At 35.3% G+C, this 15,648-nt stretch overlaps 1 protein-coding gene across 3 annotated transcripts in view; it reads left to right on the forward strand.

Moving 5' to 3' along the window:
* Nucleotides 1–15,648, forward strand: part of VPS8 (VPS8 subunit of CORVET complex) — a 263,256-nt gene that overhangs the window by 25,254 nt on the left and 222,354 nt on the right. For 2 of the 3 annotated variants that reach the window (XM_033211937.1, XM_033211938.1), the window contains exons 6-11: nt 1,551–1,583; nt 2,532–2,586; nt 6,243–6,248; nt 12,022–12,146; nt 12,870–12,956; nt 15,420–15,487. In XM_033211937.1, the coding sequence (XP_033067828.1) occupies nt 1,551–1,583; nt 2,532–2,586; nt 6,243–6,248; nt 12,022–12,146; nt 12,870–12,956; nt 15,420–15,487 (374 nt within the window). The remainder of the gene's footprint in view (nt 1–1,550; nt 1,584–2,531; nt 2,587–6,242; nt 6,249–12,021; nt 12,147–12,869; nt 12,957–15,419; nt 15,488–15,648) is intronic. The other variant, XM_033211939.1, reaches the window with a different exon arrangement.

Here is a 15,648-nt window from a genome sequence, read left to right on the forward strand (position 1 = left end):
TGGGCCTTGATCACACTTTTGGGGTTCATGCATGGAAAACTCTTAGGAGAGATGAAATTTTTGCAGTTGTGAAGCTCGTTTTTTAATTTGGGATCCTTTTCAAAGTCGTATGACATGTGACTATACTTTAAAATAATTCAAAGTAACTTTTTTTTTAAGGATCTTTATTATTTTTATAATCAACTTTAAAATACTAGAGATAGCTTAGTGTAGTGTTTTTTTCAAAATGTGTCCGCTGTATAACAATCTCCTAGGGTACTGATTAAATTGCAGATTCCTGGGGCTCACCCCAGACCTACAGAATCCCAGGCATACAGGTATCCCAGGTGATTCTCATGCATTTTGGCTTTTGAGAACTACCCTTAGATACTGCAACACCAGTACTAAAATTCTGTAATCTCTACAATGCTTCCAAATATCTGTGTTTTTTTAGCTTTTGAAGTCAGGCGACTTCTGATTTCATTATTCAGGCTCTATTTTGAATATAGAATAGGCCTTCGAATAACATCATTTTGTTCAATGTCATTTTGTTATAATGTTAATGAAGAAAAAACAATTGGTTTAAGTTGTTTTGCTTAAAGTCACAGTTTTCAAGAACTTACTAACAACCTTAAGTGAGGTCTTACTAGAGTTTATGACCTTTATCTGCTGTCCCATTTCTCTTTTTCCCTGTCTAGATGCAAATCAATCATTTATCAACTATGTATTACATGCTTCTTAATTGTCGAGCATTATGTTAGGCATGTTTGACACACAGATATATATACACTCAAAGTTGGATAGATGCTGCTATATGCAAGCTCTTTGCTACTACTGTACTGTATCACTACAAACTCTTAGGGTTATTTAAAGCTATGTAAGCATAGAATTGATACTCTTCCATATTTATTTGATTCTTCACATTTAATTTGATCCTCAGGACAGCTCACTGAGGTAAATAGGGCAGTATTTGCTATTTCTTTGAACAGATGAGGAGACTAATATTCAGAAAAGTTAGGTGACTTTTCGAATGCCATGTAGTTACCGGTAGGGAGGTGGGACTAGCACTTCTTTATGTTTTAATTTCTTATGCTTGAGAACTGACTTAATATACCCTGTTGGGGTTTATTTAGAGGTTATTGGGTAATTGCTAGATAGGAAAGTCCTACTTAGTAGTAGAAACATCTTTAGCATGTTTACTTTTCTCAAATCTTTATGTACTCCTACTGTTTTGACCCCATAGTACTTATAGTTTATTCAAGTACAGAAAATGGAACATCTTTCCTCTTTTTCCTTTGCATTTCCGTTATAATCAGTACCCTCCCTGAGGCATCTTACTTAGTAAAGGCACTTATATGCTTAGTAAAATAAAGCAATCCTCTTTCATGCCCTTTGTATTTTGTTGATATATATAGCTTTTGTAATTTCTCTTAGATGGGGGCAAAAATAAAGGTTCCACCTCTAATCTAAATTGATTTGGACCAAAGTGTATGTAAAGCAAGAGCCTTATACCATTTTCTGTTTTAAAAATGAGAATATTTTTCAAATACTTTCTTTAAAATTTCATTTAGGACAAAGTAGATGCTGGCTTGCCTACAGCAATTGTAAGTATACTTGAACTTTTTAAAGGTAAGCTTTTTATTTGATTGGGTTTTCTTAGATTTATTATTACATTGTTCAAAATATTACATAAGTTATTATGGTAATAAATTCATAAGTCATTTTACTACCAGTAATCAGGTTTAACATTTGTCCATGTTGAGTGCTTTCTTTTTTCCTAATTTTTTACTTTTTAGGGTTTTGTTTGAGAAGCAGATAATGGAGTAATATTAGCCTTCTCCAGGTTTATTTGTTTGTGGTACCACCCTGCCCAAGTAAATTTACTTCTTCTGTGATTTGGCTCCCCTTCCATAAAGAGTGGAAAGCATCATTTGATCGGATCACTTTGTGGTAAATAGCACATTTAACAGCTCTGGATTCCGTTGCCAGGCTTGCCAAATAGAACTCTGCTGCAGTATTGTAGAGAACTAGGGGATATTAAAAACATACTGGTTCTCTCTCTTCTTGTCTTCCTCCAGTGCCTTTTTAGCTTTCCTTTTAGTCAGTCTTTGGTAAGGAAGTGGGTGAGTTTTCAACACTTTGGATGCCTTTAGGCTCCTGTGGATAAACTAGAGAATTGTGTTCTCATCTCTTCCCCACGCCTTGTAGGAAGCTCTTGGTTGGGTAGCATAAGTGCCTCTTACTTTGCCTGGACCCCTGATTTTTTATTTGAAAGTTGCTTTAGAGGAAGCTAAGTGGCATGTTATTGCCTATAATGTTGAACATATGATATTTTGATAGTGTTACTCCTAGAGTAAATTTAGAGGGATTCTCAGAAATAAAATGTCCTGAGTTTCATTTCCCGTTTTGCCTCCTGGATGAAATTCTTCTTATTTACAATAGTTTGTATGTCATCTGGTGCCTAGAGGAAGGAAGGCCAACAAATTCAACTCTGATTATTTCCAGATTCTTAATGTAGTATCTTAAAATGTAATCTTCTCTTTTGTTTTCAGGCAGTGTCCAGTCTGATAGCAGTGGGTACATCTCATGGATTGGCTTTAATATTTGGTAAATTTTTTAAGTGCTTTCCTGCTTTTAAATATTGTCCTTTTGGGTTTTATAATGTCCTTTAATCACAATTTATATAGTGTACTTGATTTTCTTGAACAAAACCAGAAAAACTTGAAAAGTAGCAGTCAATATTTTTATAGCTAAAAATTATTTGACTCACAGCTTTGTTTTGCTGCTTATTGCAAGTTTGTTTTCTTCTTCATGAATTTATAAGCTATCATATCTATTGATCTCTCTGCAAACCTAGACACAAAGAATAAAGTTGAGGGGAACCTTGGGTTATCATCTTGTCTGCCTCCGGTTGTTGGTGGTGGGGATTTTTGATTCTGAATCACGTTCCAGTAATGGGTATTCTAAAAGATCTTCAGGAAAACAGGCTTTCTCAGTAATTTTCAGGAGCTCTCACTGACAATAAGCTTTTTAAAAAATTTCCATTGTAAATTGCTCTAAACCAAAATTTTTTTGGCCTGTAATCACATTGCTTTCTTGGTTGAAAGAGAACTAGTTTTATTTGTATAGTAGAAGATAGTTGTATTTTCTCATTTTTTTCTACCTGAGACTAAATGACTATAGTTTCATTAAACCTTCTTTGTTTTTGAATTCAATGTATGAGTAGAATATTTTGTTCTTTTTAAATTTAAAAACTATTAGACTTTTGTGGCCAGGCATGGTGGCTCATGCTTGTAATTCTAGCACTTTGGGAGGCTGAGGCAGGTGGATCATCTGAGGTCAGGAGTTCGAGACCAGCCTGGCCAACATGGTGAAACCCTGTGTCTACTGAAAAAAATTAACTGGATATGGTGGCGGATGCATGTAATCCCAGCTCCTCGGGAGGCTGAGGCAGGAGAATCACATGAACCCAGGAGGCTGAGGTTGCAGTGAGCCGAGATTGTGCCACCACGCTCCCGCCTGGGCAACAGAGTGAGACTCCGTCTCAAAATAAATAAATAAATAAAAAATAAAAAACTGTTAGATTTTTTTGAGGGGTCATTTTTAGTATTCTCTTCTGGATATTAAGTTGTTTCATCTCCCTTAAATGAAAGACTTGATGACACTGTATTTAGTAAGGAATCTACAGACTATTTTATATGGATTACCTGAGAATTCTTAATAGCAGAACCACAATTTGACTTCTGTGGGGCCTTGCATCCTTATTTACCGTATAAGTGGATAACTAGTTATTTTCTGTTGGTTTTGAATGATTTGACTTACTATTATGAATTTTGTATTATGACAAAAGCTTTTCAAAATGTAATTGTAAAACCTAGTCTTTTCAAAGGTAATTGATTTAAATAATAGAGTTTTATTATTTGGGGACCAGAAGAGTAGAAACAAAATTATAATTCCCTTGAAGGAATTTAGAATTGGTTGAAAAAGACTTAAAACCTAGATAGTTGATATATATTCATAGTAGAAAATATAGAAAATAGAGTTGAGCAAAAAGTTGAAGATATACCAAATCCTGCCATCCAGGAATAATCCCTAACATTTTTTGTATGTAACCTTTTGGTCTTTTTTTTCTGTACTTGTATATATGTATCTATACATCCTCAAATGGGATCATGTTAATTTGTAAACTGCTTTTCATGATAATGAATATCTTTCCATGAAGTTATATATTTTGTCTGTAACATTTTTAATGGCTACATAGTATTCTATTAAATGGATTCTTCCTAATTTACTTAATCATTTCCTACTATAAGACATTTAAGTTGTTTGTAAACATATAGTACTGTGATGAACATCTTTGTTACTACATTTCTGTGTCCATGATTACTTATTTAGGACAGATATTCCTAAAAGTGGAATTGCTTGGATTAGGAGATGAACATTAAGAATTTTGATATGTATTATCTAATGGCCCTCTAGAAAAGTTCTATCAGCCTTCTCTTCTATCAGGTGTTCAGAATGGTGGTCTTCCTGTGGGGCATAATTAATGTTAGATAAATAGAATTTTGGGAAAGAATCTTAGGTCGTTTAGTTCAGTCCCCTTATTTTACTTCTGAGGCTATTGAGGACCAGAGAGGTTAAGTGACATGCACAGAGCCAAGTTCAGCCAAGTTCATTGAGGAATGCCGAATCCTGTATAAGTGTATTTCCACTATTCTAAGCAATTCTGCTATCCTGAGAGAAAAGAAGGCCAATTCTAAGATAAGAAGAAAAGAATAAAAGAACTAAGGTGAAGGAGAATAGATTATAATGCATATATTTGTCAGCAGATTGCATGTTGATTTTTTGTTCCCACTTACCAGTACTCACTTCTCACCTCTATCTGCTTTAACATCCCTTTCTTGTCAATGTTGTAAGAATATGTGACTGCTTATAATCAAACTCAAGTATAGCTTACTGCAAACAAATTAAAGTGAATACTTCACAAACAAAAACTAACAGAGGAAAAGACAACATTGTCTTTTGATACTGTCTTTTTAATTTCCTTGGGCCTGGTTCCTGATTTTTTTTTTTTTTTTAAAGACCTAGCAGCTTTCCTGTAGATATGAGAAAATAATAATCTTTCATTACAGTCTCATGGAAAAGAAAGTATGTCAAAGTGAACATTTTGAGAAAGAATCATAATATTCTGGTTGTGCTTTGGGTATTAATAGTGTGGCTAATACATTTTACTCATTACTGTTTATAGGAATCAGATGTTTGTACAATGTGTTTTAACAAATGGATTAAAATATGCTTGAAAGCCTGGGAACAAATGGCAGAGTAATAATACTATAAAGTGTCTAGAGGCCTGGGTTAGATCTCATCTCTGTTAAACATCTGTGTTGATCATAGGAGAAAGTGTAACAGGAAGAGCTATACTTGTTTAAGTACTATGTTTCTCTTGGAAACAGAGGCCCAGGTCATTAAGATAGAAACTATTATAAGTTTCTTGAAGACTGATGTTTATTGCCTCTTCTTAAGTAATTATAGGCATACAGCTTTTAAAAAAATATATTGGTACTTACCTTATACAGAGTCTCAAAAGTTCAAATCTTAATAAAGATGTTTCCCCATCCCAGGGCCCTTAGTTTTCCTCTTTTTTTTTTTTTTTTTTTTTTTTTGAGGCGGAGTCTCGCTCTGTCGCCCGGACTGGAGTGCAGTGGCCAGATCTCAGCTCACTGCAAGCTCCGCCTCCGGGTTTACGCCATTCTCCTGCCTCAGCCTCCCGAGTAGCTGGGACTACAGGCGCCCGCCACCTCGCCCGGCTAGTTTTTGTATTTTTAGTAGAGACGGGGTTTCACCGTGTTAGCCAGGATGGTCTTGATCTCCTGACCTCGTGATCCGCCCATCTCGGCCTCCCAAAGTGCTGGGATTACAGGCTTGAGCCACCGCGCCCGGCCAGTTTTCCTCTTTTTTTTGGTTGTTAGTGTACTTTAGTAGATTATCTTTTTAAAATTGTTTTTGTTTTTATCTAACTTAAACATGGATTTACTTACTTTGCTATAATGAGAGTATTATGGATTTTTTTCCCCATAACGCATAGCTGAGCATAATCATAAATGCTAGAGACATCACTTAATCACATTTAGTATCATTCCCACAGATAACTAAAGCTTGTCACGTATATTCTTGAAATTTTTTACTTGCCTTTTCTTCGAACTTTTGAACTGATTTCTTGCTTTTCTTTCTCTCTCTTGATCTTTTCTTCATGGATTCAAAAGGAAAAGGTATAGTAAGTAATTTTAGTTTGCATGAATGGTTTCTTTTATTTTGGCCTTTTTAATGTTGGAAGAATGCTACCAATTATAGTCAGTGTCCTCTTATGAAATGCTTATTTAAAAAAACAGCTAATTGAAAAATTAGTTAAGCGGGAAATTGTAAAAAACTATAAGTATATATATACCTTCAATGTTTTAAATGAAAATACATAAATTTTCATTTTTCCTTGATCTTTTGATGCAGTCCCAAACTTTTTCTTTGAGTTTGTATTTGTCACTTGGAGTCCTGAAGTATCTTTTTTGGCATAAACTTTATCATTAATGGGTCATGCAAAATTTGCCATTTTAAGTTTTAAAAATGAGGTAAAAACTTAAGCACCTGTGAATCAATCATTGCATGCAAAATCCTGTTATATTATGAACACCTTATTTTGTGACAGTTTTGTAAAGAAACTCATCTTTACCAAGTTTTTCTAACTCATCCATTTAATGTTCATGGAAACAACAGCTCTTTCTTTTTCACTCTGTTTCATTAGTTTATTTACTGTTTAAGTTTTAAAGTACAGTAACATTACAGTGGCATGAACAGGCTTGGGAATGAATACAGCTGACTCATAGTAAGCATCAGCATTCTGGAAGATATCCAACTAGCCATGGGGATTCAGTATGCCCTGGCTTCAGTCAATAATCCTTACAGTGGGAAGGAGAACTTGAATTCTGTGAGTTGGTTTGATGGAGGTCAGGTAAAAGTGCTTCTGTTTTATGATCATTGATGAAAAATGTTTCCTGATTAGATCTTTTCTCCCTTGGTCCTAGAGAATATTTTAGTGTGAATAAAGGATAAGAAAAGGCCAGATGTGGTGGCTCACGCTTGTAATCCCAGCACTTTGGGAGACCAGGGTGGGCGGATCATTTGAGGACAGGAGTTCAAGACCAGCCTGGCCAACATAGTGAAATCCGTCCCTACTAAAAATACAAAAATTAGCCAGGTGTGGTGACACGTGCCTGTAATCCCAGCTACTTGGGAGACTGAGGCAGTAGAATTGCTTGAACACAGGAAGTAGAGGCTGCAGTGAGCCGAGATCGTGCCAGCCTGGGTGACGGAGTGAGACTCTCAAAAAAAAAAAAAAAAGGATAAGAAAAGAGTAGCATTAAAGAATAGTGAATATTGGCCAATAAAGGTAGAGTTCCACACACACAATTAAATTGGATTCCTGCTAGGATGTAGGTATTTCCTTCTTCGATAGTCTTTAGGAACTAATTAAAACTAATTGAGGGTAAAGAAATAGAGGATTGGGCTAATTTTGGTATATGGAAAGAGTTAACAGAAATTCTTGAAGTCTGTTCAAATTTAGATTTTAGGGCTATTACAGACTTTGTACATTATTTGTGACTTTTCTTTGCTATTCAGCATATTACTCTTAAGTCCAGAATATGCTGAGGAGATCTACTCTAAGCAAAGTGTACTTTGAAAGACATACTAATAAAAGATACAGATATAATTCAGGGCAATGCCAAATAGATGTGCTGTTTGTGATATTTGGCCTTCAAGTTATCTAAATAAATTGGTAAGCTATATTACTGTCATAAACAATAATTCCTTGCATTTGTGCCATTTGATGATTTTCTAATTTTTCATAGGCAAAACTCTTTGTCGACTCAGTGAAGTTTATAAGAAAAGTGATAGTCTCATTGCATATTTCTTGCCAGGGTAACCATTATTAAGACCCTGCAATTTTTTTAAAACACAAATTTGACAGTACTAATCAAATATACCTTTATGTGACTTTGAAATGAAATTAGATATACTGTTAATTTAATAACTTTTTCCAACTGTAGACAAAGGAGACTTCAGAGAGGAGGAGGAGAATAGAATTTTTCCTTCTAAATTCATGAAATCAAGAGTAATCTGGAGTAGCTCTCATTTTCACCTTCTGTCCAGGTCATTTTGTTCTTTACATGTATCCATGGAATTTAAGTGTTTTGAAGAGGTTTTATGTTTATTTTGCTCAAATATCATTTCCCAGAATTGTCCAGAATTTTCTGGACTACAGAATGTTTAGTTACTCTAGCAGGAGAAACCTCTTCAATAAAACTGCTTTCTTCTTTCCACAGAAAGTCTACCTTTTCTGAATTTAGTCTAGATTATATAACAGCAAGTTGGTTAAAATGGTACTATAAGGATAGAATGTATGAAGAGGAGTGGCCAGGCACGGTGGCTCAAGCCCGTAATCCCAGCACTTTGGGAGGCTGAGGTGGGCGGATCACCTAAGATCGGGAGTTCGAGACCAGCCTGACTAACATGGAGAAACCCCGTCTCTACTAAAAGTACAAAATTAGCTGAGTGTGTTGACGCATGCCTGTAATCCCAGCTACTTGGGAGGCTGAGGCAGGAGAATAGCTTGAACCTGGGAGGTGGAGGTTGCTATGAGCTGAGATCGTGCCATTGCACTCCAGTCTGGGCAACAAGAGCGAAACTCCGTCTCAAAAAAAAAAAAAAAATGAATGTATGAAGATAGTAATAAGAGTTTGATAAATATCTTTATGGAGTCAAAGTAGATTACATTTGTTACACTGTCCATCATGTCTCTCACCATCCCTGCTGTTTTTTTTAAATGTATATATGAATGTAATCTATAAATTAGCTTGTGATGAGCACTTAATACTATTCAGGGGACACTGAATTGGTTCCTTGGTACATTATCTTACTTTACTCATTTATTCCTCTTAGCAACACAGTGAGATAATGGGCATTTTCTACATTTTACAGATGAAGATAGGGAGGCTAAGTGAATTTAAGTAACATTCCTAAAATTACCAAGACATGCTGTAGTTGTAAGGCTCGTAACTATCTGTGGGGTAGGGGTGGAATTAAAATCCAGGTATCTGGTTTCATAGTCACGATACCTTCTAAAGGGACGTTATAAAAACAACAAATACATTGTAAAAAATCAAGAAAAAAGTTGAGAATGTTTCCATTAACAGATTTGTGGGCTGTAAATTTAATCTATATTTCAGGAATGGCTAAGATTGGTAATTTACTTCCCTGTCTTAGCTACCTAATGGTATGTGGGAACAGCGGTCAGGAAAGCACGGTCATGTTTGGTTTTTAATTTAGAAGTTATGTCCTTTTCTTTCCCTCATTTCGTCCATTGCCACTCTTTTCTATTTCCTCTTCATGGTACCCTTACTCTCTTTGTTATCATATCCTCAGTTCTCCTGTTCATACTTCCTGTGCCTGAAATAGTCTGATATAAAGTATGAACATTGTTAAATTATAAAGTAGTAGTGAGAGTCTTTAAGTATTGGTGAATCAGAACTCTGTGAAGTTTGGATCTCAAAGCAGGGACTACAGAGGATCTTGGTAGTATGCTGCTTAGACATCGCTCTGTGCCTGGAAGGCAAGCGGTCCAAACTCCAGGGTATGAAATTTCATACCAACTCTATCCTTGTCCTCTTACTTTCAGTCCATCTGTTAGCTATACATGTGACCCAGAGTAGAGGTATATATGGAATACTATTGCCCAACCATCATATCATGACAGTTTGCAAATTAAGATATGTGGAAAATCCACTAACTATACAGGGTGGCTCTGATGAAATAAGGATCATGCAAAACATTATTTTAAGTAGGTAGTTTTGGAAGAGCAAAATAAAATGTGATGTTATATTTAGAGTCAGGAAAATTATAGAATAAAGGGAAATTTTATAATTTGGATTAAATCAAGGAAGGGTGAAAAAATTGGGGAGAACAGTCAGGATGTATTGAAAAATATCTGTAGTTGTAAAACTCTAGATGTGAATAAAGACAGTAACTTTTAAAATACATCAGACCTTGTATATTTATGAGTTTTATTCCTTTTCAATGTTCACCTTGGAAAGCTAAAATCCAAAATGAGTGAAAAAAATCAAGTATTTTCTGTGTGCTATGTAGTTACACTCATTGTTTCAGAACTCTTTTTTGGGAAGGGGGCATTACTATTTAAGTCTGTTTATGAGCACAGAAAAATACTCTTACAGTATTCACTTTGAATGGACAAACGGACTGACCTGATATTATTCCTTAGACCTGAGAATGAATGACTGTGTCTGATAACTAGATTTACTCTTATAGAAGGAGAACTGGCAAATGTGAAAGCTTTTCAGATGATTGTCAGATGCCTTCTAAGCACAAGGCATTAAGCAAGGTACTTTGGGAGTGTTAATTCAGCCATGATCTTAGCCCTCAGAGAGGTCATAGTGTAATAGGGGAAGTAAGACATACCCCCAAATTTGCACGTAGATAATTAAGGGAGGCACAAACAGTGCTGGGGAAGTTGAGAAAACTCCAGTTTTTGGAAATATGGTGTTTTTTGCTTTTTTCTAAATAGTTATATTTTGTAGGCATGCCTTCTGACATTTAAATTTTTAATTTCATTGTTTTCAAGTGTGTATAATAATGAACTCTAGACAAAATAAACATTGCCTAGGAGAAACCCTAGAGAAATTTCTTTTAATTATTAGATAACAGAATTTAATAAATATTTGAGTGCCTCCTGGAGAAATCAGAGGTGATTAAGGCAAGATCCTCACCCTTACCAAACTTAATCTAATAGATATTTGAATTACTTGCTTTTAGCTTTTTGTTGTTGTTGTTGTTGTTGTTTTTTGAGACAGAGTCTTGCTCTGTCGCCCAGGCTGGAATGCAGTGGCATGATCTTGGTTCACTGCAACCTTTGCCTCCTAGGTTCAAGTGATTCTCCTGCCTCAGCCTCCCGAGTAGCTGGAATTACAGGCGCCCACCACCACACCCGGCTATATTTTTTATGTTAGTGGAGATGGGGTTTCACTGTGTTAGCCAGGCTAGTCTCAAACTCCTGACCTCAAGTGACCCTTCCTTCCTCCGCCTCCCAAAGTGCTGGGATTACAGGTGTGAGCCACCATGCCCAGCCACTTTTAGCATATCAAATTTTGATGTTTGAAATAATTTTCTGAAGTCGTTTAAATGTTTACTCTGTAATTTGCACTGTTAATTTGCTTAGTAAATTTTCTTTATGGATAATATAAATGTAAATTTCAGCCAAATTCTAAATTAAATTTCTTGAGTTTTGAAGTTTTGTAGTTATTTTAAAAGACGGTGGTATTCCCCATAACTTTGCATCTTAAAAATAGCAAGAAATACAATTCTAGGATGAGACAGATGACGGTTTGTTTAAGGAGATACAGATTTCATATGGATTTTTTGCCTTATCATTAGCATTTTATATTATGCTTTCTTGTAGATCTTTTTTTTTCTGTATTGTTTTTTTTTTTTTTTTTTGAGACCGAGTCTCACTCTGTTGCACAGGCTGGAGTGCAGTGGTGTGATCTCAGCTGACTGCGACCTCTGCCTCCCGAGTTTAAGTGATTCTTGTGCCTCAGCCTCTCGAGTAGCTGGGACTACAGGTGTGAGCCACCATGCCCAGCTAATTTTTGTATTTTTAGTAGAGATGGGGTTTCACCATGTTGGCCAGGCTGGTCTTGAACTCCTGACCTCAGGTGATCCACTCACCTCGGCCTTCCAAAGTTCTGGGATTACAGGCATGAGCCACCACGCCAGCCTTTTTTTTCTGTATTTTTAAGTGTCTAATTCAATGCCCAGCATCTGCTAGTTGCCCAGTAAATATATTTAAAAATGAATGTGACTTCATTGTCTGCTGCTTTTGATTCTTGTCACTTCCCAAGTCTTTGAAAGCATGCCTGTACTAGATGTATTCACTCTCTTGCATTTCTTTCACTTGACTTTAAAAACTGCTTTCTTTAGATCAGAATCAAGCTTTGCGACTCTGTCTGGGTAGCACTAGTGTTGGAGGTCAGTATGGCGCTATCTCTGCCCTCAGTATCAACAATGATTGCTCAAGACTTCTTTGTGGCTTTGCTAAGGGACAGGTGAGATACGAACTTCCTTTAATTCATAAGACAATGTTAAAATGAGATCAATTAAAAAAAACTAATATCTTAGATCAAAGACCACAAAATACGTGTTATGAAGTAATATGTTTGTAGAGCTAACCAGAGATTGCTGAATCTGATTTTTGTCTTGTTCAAAATTTTACTTAATTGTTATCAACTGACCCAGAGTCTGTAATTTTTTTATATCCTAGTTCATGTGTCTATTTGGGTAAATAATTTTTGTAAACCAACCAGGGGTGTTATATAAAATGTACTTCCTTACAGTCATGTAAATAATGGAGGCTGCTTTTTAGAAAGATTCTGCATTTCTGGATAACAATTTTTGCATTTTTTTCTACTTCTGAAACTGGCAATAGGTTATGGTTTTATTTATCTTTCGATTTATACATCCCTAGCTAGTTTGGCAGTAAGGCCTTCCAATACTTTTTACCAGTGCTAAACAGAGTGACTTAGAGAAACATCTTTTGTCTCTCAGTATGAGAACATTTAAAATCTAAAGGGAAAAGTAGGATGGACAGGAAGATCGAATAAAGGCTCAGTGCTTTAATGGATCTGCAACCTTTAGGTATGTTTTAACTTTATAGTTCTTTGCCTGCAATGTTTATAGTCAAGGAATAGATTATCCCAACCAGAAGACAGGATACTTAAGTCCAAAAAAGAGCAATAAATTTGTTTTTAAAGCACTTAGTTGTCTTATAGATCACCATGTGGGATTTGGCCAGTGGAAAACTTCTAAGATCAATAACAGATGCTCATCCTCCAGGAACAGCAATATTGCATATCAAGGTAATAGCTTTATTTTTTCTAATAATTTTTTTATTATGCCTTTGTGTTTATTTTAAAGTAAATTTCTCTATATTGATAATCAGAGTCCAAAAAATATATTTAACATGAAGCTGAACATTACCTCATAAATAGAATCCGTAACATTGAGCTGTCTTTTGACTAGCCCAACATACTGTTTTTCCAGGTTAAAACTAGAGATGGGCTAGTATGGAAATATTCAGCTTCAAGTTGTACTGAAGTCTAATTGATATAGCGGCAAAAAGGGCAAATTGATGTGTTGCTAGACTAGAGTTTGGCAGTAAAGACGGGCAGCATCCTGCTGAAACTCATATGGAACTCTTAAAAAGTCTTTTTACCTTTGTTTAGTTCATCCAAATTTTATTGCTGAGGTAGTGTGCTCTGTCACCCTTTTTTGGGAGTTGCCTGAGGTTTAAGGAACAGATCGTGAAAGAACCAAGGTTTGGATTATGTTTAGAAATGAATCTATTGGTTTATTTTCTTTCAGGCCTCTAAAGGGAAAGCATTAAGATCCTAGTCTTGGCTTTCTCCTTACAGGCGTGAAAAAATAAACTGACTTAGGTAACAGATTTCATTTATAAATACAGTGTGAATGTTGATTCTTCCATGCTATCAAGCTCATGTTCAGAAGCATAAAAGGTAAAGGATTATAACTAGAAAAGTCTAAAATCAGATCTTCTAGATTTTAATCATGTACACATTTTGTTGCTTAGCTCTGCAGAGCTCTGTCATCTGTAAGTATCCTTTTTAAAGTCTGGAAGCATCTGGAGTTTGTATGTCTCTATCTAGGTTAGTTACAAAAAAGTCTTCTGTGACAGAGCAGTGTTGAAGCATTTAGTAACAATGAAAACAACCAAGACAAGTGAAAAAGTAAAAGTGGAGAGAGTTTCTCCTCTTTCAGAGCATTATGGCAATATATCTTGACCTCTTTTCATATGGCTTGTGCCGACTTTTAATATGTTATAGTTGTTTGTATATAGGTCTTATCTCTCTTAGATGAGCATCTTTGAAATCACAATCTGTTTGTCATTTATTTTTGTGTTTTGCCCATAGAAGCTCTCAATAAATACTTGATTGAAGGAAAAACTAGATGGTGGTGTTTATACAAGAGCAATCCTTTTGCAGAAAAAAATGTTGGGAGAAAGAATAAGAAACAGAAGAGATAAAGGCAGAGAGAAAAGAGAAGAATGCAGTTGAGATAAATAATATGTAGTAGGAGTCATCGTGTTGCCTGACAGTGGTGATGAAGGTGGTACATGTAGTAATAACACTGGAGTAAGATACATAGGGTTGAATATTTCTGAAGTCTTCTATTGACATCAACCACTTACATTTTAATACTCCTACACGTTGTTCTTCAAACTTAAGCCTGTATCTCATCAATAACAATTTGAAATTTCATTATTTATGGGTATTTATGTGTATGTGTGTATTTATATGAATGTACTACTGTACTAAGTTTTATGTACATTATAAAGCACATACACAAGAAATAGAAAATTAAACAAATACAAGTTCTGTTATTTTTCCTGCACTCCGGTGGACCATTTGATGCACATACTTAGGGTATATGCTTCCCACTCTGGCAACTGCTCATCTAGGCCGTAAGAGCAAAGTTGTGGGGCTTTTTAACTATGCATGTGTTTGGGTAAAGGAAGAAGAATTTTACAGTGGCCTCCAGTACCTCAGCCATCCCTGACTGAGAACCTGAAGCATGCCATTTAGGATGGTTCACCAACCTTTGAGTTTAGGGAGGATAGTCACTGTAAATGGCACAAGTTCATTTTATTCCATTTTGTGTCCTGCAACATTGACCATACTTCAGGTCACCTTAGGACTGTCTGTCATTGTGAACATTATTTATTATTCTGAGTTTTCTAAGTTAGGTAGTGATAACTGATGTCTTTGCTGTGGAAGAAGATCAAGGAGGTAGCACATTTTGGGAAGAGTTGTATATGAAAAGTTAAAATGTTTTAGATACAGTAGACTTACTTTTCAGTTATTTAGAAGACATATTCAGATAAGTTTATTTCTCAGAGATACCAAGTATTTTTTAGAGTCGCTATTCTTGAAAACTGGACAGGTGCAAATGTAACCAGAGGATCTCATTTATTTAATAATAGCAAGTTACAAAAAGTTATTGTAAGAACCCAAGTAGAGAACTTTAGAATTTTTATCAATCATAATTTGTATTTTTCTTTTATCCTGATGAAAGGTGGTTTTGCTTTTTGAAAGCCTCTTTTTTTTTTTAAAGATTTTGGACCATTATTACTCTAAATAAAGGTAAGTTTGTGTGTTTAGAGTAATGAGCACTAAATCTAGTTTAGGTTATTTCAAGAGCTATTAAATGTGTATATTGTAGTTTTTCAAAATTGTATAATTTTTTCCTTCTTAATACTTGACTGTTTAAAAATCTACAAGAAAATAAATTCCTTCTCTGTTTAGTTTACAGATGACCCAACTCTTGCAATTTGCAATGACAGCGGAGGCTCTGTTTTTGAATTGACATTTAAGTAAGAGACTGGTGGACATCTGTTGACAAATGAAAAGACTAGCTCTGTTTAAATGATTTGAAATTGAACATGAAGAGGTCTAGAAAGCCTCTGTAATTGAGAGTAGATTATGATTGTGTATTACAATTAGCTGGGAAGGCTTATATTAATAGAACAAACAG

The sequence above is a fragment of the Trachypithecus francoisi genome, unplaced genomic scaffold (assembly GCF_009764315.1).
Source record: "Trachypithecus francoisi isolate TF-2019V2 unplaced genomic scaffold, Tfra_2.0 Lachesis_group0, whole genome shotgun sequence".
Lineage (NCBI taxonomy): Eukaryota > Metazoa > Chordata > Mammalia > Primates > Cercopithecidae > Trachypithecus > Trachypithecus francoisi.